Here is a 12,734-nt window from a genome sequence, read left to right as displayed (position 1 = left end):
TTCGAGGCCAGCCTGGTCTACAGAGTGAGTTCCAGGACAGCCAGGGCAACACAGAGAAACTCTGTCTCCAAAAACCAAAACACACATATGCACACAAAAACCCAAAAAACCCCACAGTGTCTCTTGTTACCCAGGCTGGCCTCAAGCTTGCTATGTAGCCAAAGCTGACCCTGAACTCTTATTTTCCTACCTCTGCCTATTTAGGCAGAGTGCTAAGGGTTACAGTCACACATCACCATGCTAGGCTAACACTTCAGCTTTAATAAGAACAATGACCTTCTAAGAGCCTGGCTGATGTGTCAGATCCTAAGGGGACTGACTATCTACTGATGGCCTTTGGTTTTAGAGAACTGGGAACTGACCACAGAGACTCCTGCAGGCAAGTCTGTCACTGTCTCAGCTTTCTTTTTACTTTTTGAGCCACTCAGGCTGGCCTTCCATTTACCCTGGATTCCAGGCAGGCCAGAGCCTTCAATCCTCTGGCATCAACCTCTTCAGTAGTTGAGATTATAGGTTCTGCTACTGACAGTCTGTGGAACTGTACAATCAGCGGAACTTTTTCAAAAGAGAGAGTGACTTAGAGGGAGGCCTCTGGAAGAGGCTTTGAAAACAACCAGCTGAAATGGGGTGCAGTTCAGTGGTAAAGCACTTGCTGAGATGCCCAGGGTTATATCTCTAGCACACTCTTGCCATATCCCCAGTCCCAGATAAAGAAGAGTACATTGTAAGCCAAGAATAAATTCCCCACTTTGCAGCATTTCCTGCCAGGCACTGGGTTTTCCGTTTAGGGACAGGGAAAGGGTTCCTGCTCACTTGTGCAGGTGAGGTCATGCTTAAGCTCTTTTCCCACTGGCTGCTGCTGCTGTTGGGAACAGTGAGGCAGTTTCCCCCTACAGAGACACAGACAATGCCTGGCCTCCAGCCTTCAGCATTTCCTTCCTGGACAAGGCTTCTTCTGCCTTATTGTAGGGACCCACCCATGGATGTGTCTGGAGGCCTTCAGTCCTGTAATCACACCAAGAATGTCAGCCCTGATCCTGGTTGTGGGAGTGGAGCTCCTAAACTTGGCTAGAGAATGCTGGATCCAGAAAGTGCTCTCAAGGGTTGCTAGGCGCTTACACTATAACAGGAGATGAAACCACATCTAGATAATTACAATGTAAGTTTTATATTTTGTTCAGGGATCTAGAGATGTGCCAATGAAATCACAATAAATGGAGAAGAAAGGAAAAAGAGTGTGTAGAGCCGAGAGGTCTAGATAGTTTCAGAGGAAACGCCAGTGGAACATCTGAAAGAAGAGCCAGTGGAGCAGTGTAATAGAAGCCCTTTACACCCACAACTCTAGATGGACTGTGGGGACAAGAGCAAAGCATGAGGGTCTGTGAGGCACAAAACGACAATGAGTATATATATGTGTGTACACATGTATGTGCACATGGCTGAATGTGAATGCCTGGGAACTGCTGCTAATGATGCAGAATATCTATGAGGTTCATACCACAGGTAATGGTGACATATTCCCATGTCCACACATAGGAGAAAATGCTAGAACAAAATCCATTTGGATGGTTGAAAAATATATTCACAATATAATATTATATTAATTTTCTCCCCAAGACAGGGTTTCTCTGTGTAGCCCTGGCTGTTCTGGAATTTACTCTGAAAACCTAGCTGGCCTCGAACTCAAGAGATAGTTTTGCCTCTGCCTCTCAAGTGCTGGTATTAGAGGCGTGCATCACCAAACTGGGTCTTGTACTGAATTTTTTTGTCTTTTTTTGTTTGTTTCTTTGTTTTTTGAGACAGGGTTTCTCTGTGTATCCCTGGCTGTTCTGGAACTCACACTGTAGACTAGGCTGGCTTGGAACTCAGAGATCCACCTGCCTCTGCCTCCCAAGAGCTGAGATTAAAGGTGTGTACCACCATGCTGTGCTTGTACATTGTACACTTATGGTTTGTTTAGTGGATAAACATAAGCAGGTCCCTGGAGTTCTGGGCCATCCCATCCATTCTCTCTTTTTTTTAAAATTTTTTAGTTGAAAATCAAATTTTATACAATATTCTGACCATGGTTTCCCCTTCCCAGCCTCCTCCTCATTCATTCAATTCCACTGCCTTCTTCCTATCTCTTTAGAAAACAAGCAGACAAATAAAAACAAAATAAAACAACACCTAAAGATAAAAAATGCCCACACAAAGCAATATGAGACAAAAAAAATCTTCAAAAATACCACCGTGTTGGCCATCTATACTTGGGCCTGGGTCAACCCTTAAGTGTGGTTTATATACCTAGAGAGACTCCATCAGAGAAAACTAATTTTTCCTTTGCAAGTGGTTGTTAATTAAGATAGCTTCTTGGTTAGGATGGGAGTCTGTGCCCACTTCTCCATCTCAGTGCTGGGACCTTGTCTGGCTTGAACCTGTGTAGACCCTGTGTATGCCACCACAGTCTCTGTGAGCTCATGTGTGCCCAGTCCTGCTGTCTGGAAGACAGCTGGTTGCCCATCACTGACCATGCATGTGTACCTCAAATGAGTCCTGGTCCTTCCTTTATCACATGCAACTCCATGGACCTGGAGCTCAGCATTCCACCCTCATCCTTGTGAGTAGACATCACACCTGCTCAGCCCAGCTCTGGGCAGGCTATCTGCTTTGCTATCAGCTGTCAATGCCTTACCCCTCCTCTTCCCCCACCCCTCCATTTCACTGCTGTAAAGTAACACCAGCTCCTTCCATACAGGTCTCCCCAGAAAGTCCTTCCTCTGTACCGCCTATACCTGGGAACCTATGCCATAGCTTAGAAGCCCTGCAATGCCCAGGCTTTAGGGACTTATTCCAAGCCTAGGCCATGTGTCCTTGCCATTCCAGCAGGTCCCTTTTCTTTGTCAGTCTTTTCCCTCCCATTTCAGCCCTTCTGGGCTTGGTTTTCTTTCTGGACACTCCTGAGCTCTGCAGGTAGCGATGCCCCTTGTCACAGATGTGTTAGATCCAGTGGCTGCTTTCTCCTCTTCTGTCTCCTCTTAGGAAGGCAGAATTTAGGAGCCTTCCCCTCACTTCCTGTACTCAAGGCTTCTGACCACCCTGAGGACAAGTTACTTTATACCACCTGTCTCCAAACACTATCACAGAGCAGTGCTCCTGGGCTGTGGGGTCCAGGGTAGATGTGGCTCTGAGAGTTACTTTATACCACCTGTCTCCAAACACTATCACAGAGCAGTGCTCCTGGGCTGTGGGGTCACAGAGCAGTGCTCCTGGGCTGTGGGGTCACAGAGCAGTGCTCCTGGCCTGTGGGGTCCAGGGTAGATGTGGCTCTGAGGCAGACTGCCTGTGAGTTGTTTACTGTGTTAGGATCCTAGCAACTGCTGCTGGGTGAGAGATGGAGTTGACAGACACCAAGGGGGCAAAGAAAGCACACACTCAGGTGACACTGGGGTAACATGCTGGGACTGGTGTGGTTCTAGCTGTGGGGTATCTGCAGAAGAGTCATGAAGAATGCTGAGACTAAGAATCACAGGCTTATTCCTTTAGTGAATGAATGGCCAGGTTTGTACAGATGAACCCGAAAGCCCGAAAGCCTGAAAGCCCTCTGGCTTCCACGAGCTACCCCTACCCCTTTGACTAACAGCAGTTTGAATGGAGGGGGCAGAGATCAGAGACAGATCTGTCCTCTACTGACTTTCATGGCACAAAACTTGTAGACTGGATAAAAAATGAGCCACAAGGCCCAGGACATCTCTCCTGCAAAGGGTCAGTCTAGGAGAGAGCCTGCAGCCCCTCACATACCCGCTTTTCTTCTTTCGCACAGTGTGCAGAATGCCTGGTTGGACCAGCACTTCTCTGCCTGGGCACCTTTCATCTGAGATAGAGATAGTGTCAGCTGCCATTGGATTGCTGGGACTTGGAGAGTCATGTGGCCTGGCCTTGTCCAGACTATGAAGGCAGTCTCCTATCCCACTTACCTATGCCCACAAAACGGGCAGAAACGGGACTTCCAGCTAAGCAACTAGACTGGGCTCAACTGTGTACCCCTCAACAAAAGGAGAGCCAGTTCCAGAATGTGACTGATTTGGAACAGCAGTTTTTATAAATGCAGTTACAGTAAAGCATAACTCTGTGGAAGGGTGGCCCTAGCCCCTATCTATTATGACTAGGATCCTTCAAGGAAGGAGATCAAAAAGAAAAAAAAAATAGCTCAACCAGAAAATCACTCCCCCCCCACTCCCCCTCCGAGCATGAAGACATGAGTTTTGATCCCCAGAAGCCATGTAAAAATCTGAGTGCAAGGGTGCATATCTGCAATCCCAATGATGGTGAGATGGGAGGCAGCGACATGGGTAGCCCTAGAAACTCAAGGGCCAACTAGCTTGGCTTATATGGTGAAGGTCCACAGGCTAATGGGGGACAATTTTAAACAAAAGGTGAACTAACACCCAAGATTCTCCTCCGGTCTCTGTGTGAATGCTGTGTATACCCATACAAAGTAAATTTAAAAAGAAGTGAGGCTGAACAGACAGGAGAAGACTCACCAGAGATGTGAGTTGGTAAGCCAAGCAACACTAAGCAGTCACCACCAGAGACAGGCCTAGAACACCAGCCCCCGTGGCCTCATTCATATCGTGATTTTGGATTTCTGGCCCTTAGACCTGTCAAAGGATAAACTTGTGTTTCAGCTGCCCAGACGGCAATACTTTGTTCCATCGCCACAGGACATCTACACAGGGGCATCCTTATCTCAAAGCTGTACTTTCTGTTATCGCAATTACTTTTAAACAGTGGTTGGAAACACTTCATTGAAACTGTATGAGCTAGGTAGATAGCTCAGTGGTTAAGAGCACTTGCTGTTTTTCTAGAGGACCTAAGTTCTGTACCCAGCACCTACAGGGTGGCTTACAACCAGCTGTAGGCAGGCAAGTGGTACGCATTACTCAGGCAAAACACTCATGCACATACAGTGAAGTAAGTAAAAGAAAAAAAGCCCAACTGCAGAAATAAGTAAATACCTTTAGAATTGTGCAGTATTCTGAGATTCCGAGTAGCATGATGGAGACCTAGCCATATGCTTGTCTTATGGGGAACAGTAGTCATGCCTGTCCAGTGCACCTGCCCACTAGTCATTTAGCAGCTGTCTTAGTACCACAGTGTCCAAAGGACCCTTATTTTATTTAGTAGTAGCCACAAAGCACAGGAATAGGATGTTGCATTCAGATGGTGGAGAACATAAAGTATTTCCTTTAGATGAGATGGAAGTTCTTGACCTAATAAGGAAAGGAAAAAAATACCCCTTGCCCAAACGCCTTCTATTTATAAAACTGAAAGACACTGTGGCATGGTCTAGTGTTGCTGAGCATTTACTTAGGAAGAGATGGCACTGGATGACAGGGCCTATCACTCTCTGAACTTTCAGGCTCTATGGGAATGTACAGATAAGCGATGACCATGACCCCCTCATGAGACTTAGGTAGGCTCAAGGTCAGCACCTGATGCACGGTGCTGTATCCTGTTCCTGCCCATGCCCATCAAGCTCCTCTCTTTTGAGGTAGCCCATGCCTACCTGCTGCTCAGGAAGCCCATTGCCAGCTCGGTCAGCTCAGCCTCCACCTCTTCCTGGCTCAGGACCGTCCCTGGGACCTTCCATGGCAAAGGGCTCTCCAGGCTCAGTGGGGCTGGGAAGTCTTGGAGGAGTGCATCCAGGAAGCCTGGAATCTCACTGTTACAGGCCATCTGGCTGCTGTTCTGTGGGGCTCCAGAGGCCATGCCCAGTGCATTCCGGGGCGTTTGCAGCTAGGCTGGGGTAAGATGGTCTCTAGTCAAGTCTTCACTCTGAGGAGAGATGTCAGAATTAGCAATATCACAGGATGACAGCTGTATGACGTGAAGTACACATATCCTGCCTTGTTTGTCTCTTTAACCAGCAAAATGAGGCAGGTACCTCAACAAGCCTTGGGCCTCACAGTTCTGAGAACACACTTAATGGAGTGGTAATCCCATTTAGAAACAGACATGGGTTCAAGTGGAGAAACATGCATGCCCAGGGAATAGCCTCAGGAGTGGTATCAGAAGCGGGCCATGAAGACATCTCATAGAAGTGACAGAGGGAATGCATGTTTCCTGCAGAGTGGCGGGTATGACCAGAGACAAGCGGGACAGGGACATCAGGACCTGGTCATGAAGGTAGGTAACAGGATTTAACCAGATTACCAATAGCTGACTAGCTGGTAGAAAGAGGTGTGCGTTTGTGTGTATACATACATACATACATACATACATACATACATACATACATACATGTGTGCATACATGTTTATATCTATATCTCCAGGCTATAGAGATGGTAGAAAAAAGAAGAGCCAATACACAGGGGCCATCAGTGTAGAGTTATTTGGGAGACAAAGCAAATTAGGAGCAAGAAGGGCTCCCCAGGTGTGGTATTAGAAACTGAGCCCAGGGTCTCATGCATGCAAGGCAAGCCTGACAGTACTAGAGTCACACATCAGCCCTTTCTGCCTTTCGTTTAAGACCTCCTGTGATGTGCTTTGATCTCTCTCTCCCCTTGCTCTCTCTGGTGTTGGAGTAAAGCTCCACTTCCCACTACACTTGGGCAGACAACCTTCCTGCCAGTATCTCCTCACACAAGCCTGTCTGAAGCTGGTGCGTCTTGGCATGGGTAGTCCAAGCCTCGTGTGGCTGTTCACTCACTTTAGCCCTATAAGGATGTGGCACCTCTGAGGGCTCTACTTAATATCCTGGCTCAGGGACTTCCATTAGGAAAGAGCCCAGTATGCTTACCATCAGAGGAAACAAATGGCACTCTTTAAGGTGATAAAATGGATATAAGATTCTGAGTACCTCAAGTTCTAGGCAGGAGAACCTGGAGAGCAGCTTCGGAGTCCAACTCCCTCTGGAGGCCTTTCAGATTCTAACTACCAATGAACCAGGCCTTTCAGATTCTAACTACCAAATGAACCAGGAAGAAAGAAAGGTGAGACTTTTAGGACCATCAGCCTTAGAACAACCACGGATGGTGCTTCCAAAGTGCCCGAAGCAGGGGCTGAGATGTGAGACAGACAGATGAGGAAATCCTGAAGAACTAATGGGAGCTCAAAGAGCATGCTGTAGCAAAGACTACTGTCACTTATGGTCACTAACTTCTAACAAGTGAAATAAAGAGTAGAAGTCAAAGGGGATGGAGATGCCTCTCGGTCGGCAGACTGCTTGCTTGGTAAGCACAAAGCCCCGGGTTCAGCACCCTATAAACCGGGTATGGTAGTGTACACCTGTGATCCTGCACATGAGAGGTAGGGGCATGAGGATCAGAACTTCAAGACCATCCTGGGCTACATACAGAGTTATGGGCCAACCTGGAACACATGAGACTCTGTTTCAAATAACACAAAACTAAGCAAAACACCAAAAGAAGTGGATGAGGGAAGGGTTCCAGTATCACATTACACAGTAGTATTCAGGGTATAAGAGGAAAGGCATGGTGCGACACGAATACTGTCAACTTGACAGGCCCTACAATTACTGAAGGGACAAGCCATGCCTGTGAGAGATTCTCTGGGTTACATTAACTGAAGTGGGAAGGTCAACTGTGGGTGGCACCATCCTGTCAGCTGGGGCCCCATACTAAATAATGCTGAGCCCAGCATCCATTTCAGGTTTCCTGACTATGGATGCAATATGACCAGTTCCCTTCCCAAGATTATATTGAGATCATGGCCTATAGTCATTGAAACCAAAACCCAAAATAAACCCTTCTTCCCTTAAATTGCTTTGGTTATGTTTTGTTTTTTGAGATAGGCTTTCTCTGTGTAGCCCTGGCTGTCCTGAAACTCTCGCTGTAGACCAGAGTGGTCTGGAACTCACAGAAATCCACCAGCTTTTGCATCCCAAGTGTTGTGATTAAAGTCGTGGGCCACCATTGCTGTTTTGTCAAATGCTTTTTTATAACAAGAAAAGTAATTGATGCAAGTTGATAAGCAAACAAAACACGTAACACCTCTCTTTCAAAGGCTGGGATCAAAAGCTAATTTGTTTTACAAAGATACACACAAAGAAGCCATAGGCTGATGCTGGCATCTGCCTATAATCCCAGCAGGAAGCAGAGGCAAGAGGGTTGCCGCAAGTTTGAGGCCACTCTGGTCTCCATAGCTATTGCCAAGTTAGACCCAGCTACAGACAGAGACCCGTGTCAAAAACACACAGACGCCAACACTGGACAGAGTGAAGGATGCGACAGAGGTGGGGTCTACAGTAGCCAACCTGAGCTCATCAAGCAGGGTGATAAGGCACAGCTCAGTTTAAGGGACTGAGAGGTGACAGGTTTTCTGCTGCTCTTTCAAACAGAGGGAATTGGAGATCAGACAGCAGAAGCAGGAAGAGGCGAATGAGAGGAAGGACCTCAGACAGCCTCACATTCAACCTTCCCGTCCTTTGTGTGTGTGTGTAGTCAGTCCCACCACAGTCTCCTCTCCTCTAGTGCTCACAGTCTTAGTACTTCCCTTCGTCTTGACTCTGCAGCCAGTCCTTTCCTTCAGGTAGCCTCTCTCCCTCTGGGCCACTCTTGGAGGTGAAGGGGTTACCTTTTCCCAGTGTTTTTTACTTCTCTGGGCCATACCCAAAGCAGTTTTGTAAATAAACAAACAAAAATATAAATATGGTATTTCCTATTGAATGTTGCTGGAGATAAAATTCATTGTCTACACTCGCATTTAATTGCAAGTTAATAAAGTATAGCCTGGGTTACAAAGATCAAAGAGATAAATAGAAAGAGTGTAATTAAAGCAAAGAAGGAAAGAGCAGGATGGGAATCAGGCAGATGCAGTCTACCCAAAGGTAGATAGAAAAGAAGAGAGTGAGCCCTGGGCCAGGGGCTGAAGAGTTTGAACACAGGCAGAGCTGCAGAGCAAGAGTCAGAGGTGGCATTAATTACTGAGAGGACCAGGCCAACTGTCACATTGTACCCTACCCTTGGTATGCAGGACCAGAAGTGTGAATACTGGGAAGCTGTTCCCAGGCAACTGACAAGAATTTGGATATTTGTACCATGTAGTTCTACAGTCCCTAGAGGTACCAAAACCTCCAGCAGTGCTAAACGGGCTAACGTGAAGTTATGACTGAGACCACAGCAAGAGGACAGCACGCTCACCCCGGAGTACACAGACAGCCCTAACTAGCAAAACCTTGCCCACAACATCACCCTACCTGGTACTATCTCTGCTAGATGTTTTAGAAGGCAGGTGCCTCTTCCTAACCTTCGCCCTTGGGCTGCTTCCTGGGTCTGGATCCCTTCCCCACAGTCTACCTGTCTTCCTTGGAGGCTGGACTCATCTTTGCAGTGCAGCACTAGAAAACCTTGAATGTACCTGGCTATACTACTCTTACTGCCCTGTGCCTATGCTCCAGGCTCAGGGCCTGTTATGGGCCCCAAGGCCATCTGCACCATGCATGGTGAGTGGGCCTGGGTGCCAAGCACAGCACAACACCATGCTCATGCTCTTGTGCAAAGCTCTCCTTGTGTCTGCTGGCCTACAGGGCCTGGGTGGGCTGACTACTTGCACTAGAAAGGCAGTGTACTCAGAGAAATTCTGTCTGCTGCAGCCACTCAGACTCATGTCACATTGTGTGGCTTGGGTCACAAGGGGAGAGCCAGGCAGGTCACAGTGTTCCTTCTTTGGGGTCTAGCTGAGGCAAAGGAAAAGACTAATATTCTTTCTCATTTACCTTTTCTCCAATAAGCTTCTACATCTGATGCATGCCTTTCTAAGGGAACAAAACAACCCTGCTCTGAAGCTCATAACCCGGAGAAAAAGGATCTGATGGTAGCAGAAAGAACTGGTGAAGGGTGTGGCCCTACTAGGATGGCTGGATGGGAGATTGGTAGCTAGCTGGCTGGTAGTCAGCTGGACAAAGGAGTCTGGGAGAAGCAGGGGTGGGCAGAGTTGTTGGGCCTGGGTGAGAGGAGCTGTTTGATTGCAACAGAACCCACAGTTGCAAAGGACTCAGAAAGAGAGGGATGTGTGCATGAGTGTGTGCAAGTCACTAAGCATGGCTGCATTGCCTTGATTGGTTTGGCCAAATGGACACTTGGCTGGTTCCTCCTGGTTCTGGGACTTGTGCCTCTCTATACATATGAGCTAGCAGTTGTTCCTCAGGCTCTGAACTTATGATCTTTGTGTCTCCTTCTTGCCAGTATTGGGATCACAGGTGTGCACTGACATCTGGTGTATGTGATGCTGGGATTGATCACGCATTCGAGGGAAGCAGTCTTACCAATAGAGCTTTATCCCAATCCCTCCTCCCCCCAGAACTCTTATTTCTCTATTTGTAACTAGCTGCTAGGAATAGTCTGGTGTAAATCCTTCTTAATCAAAAGATCTTAACCAACCAATCTTTTACTCTAAACATGGAAAAGATTTTATTTATATTTATGCTTATTATAAATATTATAGCAAAATATACATTAAAAACTATCACCTTAGCCTGGCATGGTGGTTCATGCCTATTATCCTACCACTTGGGAAACTGAAGGAGACTTGACATCAGTTTGGTGCCAGCCTGCGCTACTGAGTAAAACCTTGTCTCAAAAGACCCAAACCAAACCAAACCAAACAAAAACTAAAAACACCCTCCCCCAAACAAAACCCAAAGGGTGTGGAGCGGGGCTTGGGAGGGTAGCTCAGTCGGTAGATACTTGCCTTGAAGGCAGAGGCCCTAGGTTCCTCTATAAAACTGAACATGGTGGTGAACACCTGCAGTCCCAGTGCTTGGGAGATAGAGTCAAATGGAGATGGATTACAAGTTCAATCTCAGCTATGAGGTGGAGGCCAGCCTGGGCTACACGAGACCTTGTCTCAAAGAAAACAAAACAAAACAAAAATGCCAAAACCCAATTTAAGAATATTTTTCAGTTGGGCGGTGGTGGCGCATGCCTTTAATCCCAGCACTTGGGAGGCAGAGACAGGTGGATTTCTGAGTTCGAGGCCAGCCTGGTCTACAGAGTGAGTTCCAGGATAGCCAGGGCTACATAGAGAAACCCTGTCTCGAAAAACTAAACAAAAAAAAAAAAAAAAAAAAGAGAATATTTTTCTTTCTACTGGCGCTGGAAATTCAACCTATGGGCCCTGTGCATGCTGAACATGGATCCCACCATAGCCATGTCTACTCCCCATTTTAACCATCTTCCACGAACTGTTCTGTGGCTCAAGCACAGCCATATTATTGTGCAGCCATTTTTCTTCTGAAAGGCTTAGTATGTTTTCAAGGGATCCTAAGCTCCATGAGGTCAGCGTTCTGGCCCTTTGTGCTAGGCAGGACTGCATGGCCACTGGACTGAGGTAAGTAGCCTGAGGCCTGGGGCTATCACACAGGAAATGAAAACTCTTCCTTAGTACACTGGGAGCAAAGACAGTCTTCAAGACAAGGCTGGCTTCAGGTGACATCATAGAGGAATTCTGCAAATTAATCTGTTGTGGGAGGTTAATGGTTATTAGAACAGTTGTTTTGTTTATGTCTTAGACCTGTGCAGAAAACATGCCATCAGGTCATACTGCAGTTGGAAAAAACAAACAAACAAACAAAAAAAACCAGGTGCTAGGAATAAAGTGTTACTCTAAGGTCGCAAATATGAGCTCTCACCAAAGCAGAAAACCCAGCTGAGAACTCTGGTGCCCAGTGACTTGGCCACTTCCATCCCTGTTTGCTGCCTATGGGAGGGATATGAGCATAGAGAGCATGAGGTAGAGACTGGCTCTTGTTCAGTTCCTCAGGAACAGTTCATAGAGCTGTCCCAGGGCACATTGTGAACACATCTGTTAATCAAGGGTCCTCGAAATAGAAGGCCTTGGTGAGCAGACCACTGCCTTCCACTGGGCCTCACTAGATGTTAGTCTCTGCAGAAATCCCTACAATCCCTTTTCTCATAGGGTGAGCTTAGGGGCTGGCCTGAGACCACATAGCTGTAATGGTGAAGCTCCATGCTCTCAGGACCGAGGCTCTACCGCAATCTAGCCAAACGGCTTCAGTCTGCGCCTCCAAACCAGGTGTTAACTAAAACACTAGCTTTAAATACACTCAGAGATGCCACTGGGCTGGGCGTTCGGGTTGAAAACGTGGTCCCAGACCCAGTCTTCACTGGTAAGGCTGAGGGTAGGGCCGTGGGCCTAGCCCACATGTTTCTGGAAGGTAAAAGGAGAGATCCTTGAAAACAGAGGACTGTCACCCCTGGGTACTGTTTTGCCTCACAGCTCTCAGCCTCCTCCTGGACCTCGGTTCAGTCACACCCCTATGCGGGTCAGTGGATTCCCAGTTCCGTGCCTTTAGTTCCCTATGCTTTGCCACAAGTTCCTCAGGGTTGCAGCGGCTTGCTCAGATCTTTTGCTCACTGCTATCCCCACGTCCCATGGGCTCGGGAACCCGAGCCTTAAGTGCTTTCTTGGCCTTAGTGCTTTCTCATCTCTCCATTTCGTCCTCAGTCACACTTCACTCTCGTGCACCTCAGGCCCCCACGTGACCCCCACCCTAATTCCGAGTCTTCCACCCTCACCCTCCCTCTTAATCCCTAGCACCCCGCGGGCCTCACCTGCCAGCCTGCCGCAGTGCTCCCCATGAGCTGCTCTGGGCCAGCCCCGCCTACTTCCCGTCCTAGGCGCCGCAGGCTCTGCGCAAGCGCAGTCGGGCCTCGGGCGCGCCTCTGCTGCCACCTGGCGGTCCCTCTGCTCTCTTGTTTCGGGGAAGAC

At 47.8% G+C, this 12,734-nt stretch overlaps 1 protein-coding gene across 1 annotated transcript in view; it reads right to left on the bottom strand.

Annotated features, from left to right (window-relative positions):
* Ppm1f (protein phosphatase, Mg2+/Mn2+ dependent 1F) overlaps positions 1-12,734 on the bottom strand; it is a 30,226-nt gene extending 17,492 nt beyond the window's left edge. Inside the window, exons 1-2 of the mRNA XM_031363234.1 lie at positions 12,578-12,734; positions 5,549-5,817 (exon numbers count right to left, since the gene is read on the bottom strand). Coding sequence (XP_031219094.1) covers positions 5,549-5,751 — 203 coding nt within the window. The 5' untranslated portion in view covers positions 5,752-5,817; positions 12,578-12,734. The remainder of the gene's footprint in view (positions 1-5,548; positions 5,818-12,577) is intronic.

This window comes from Mastomys coucha, unplaced genomic scaffold (genome assembly GCF_008632895.1).
Source record: "Mastomys coucha isolate ucsf_1 unplaced genomic scaffold, UCSF_Mcou_1 pScaffold12, whole genome shotgun sequence".
Taxonomy (NCBI): Eukaryota; Metazoa; Chordata; class Mammalia; order Rodentia; family Muridae; genus Mastomys; species Mastomys coucha.
Note: the sequence above shows the minus strand (reverse complement) of the source record. Positions and strands in the feature narration are given on the sequence as shown.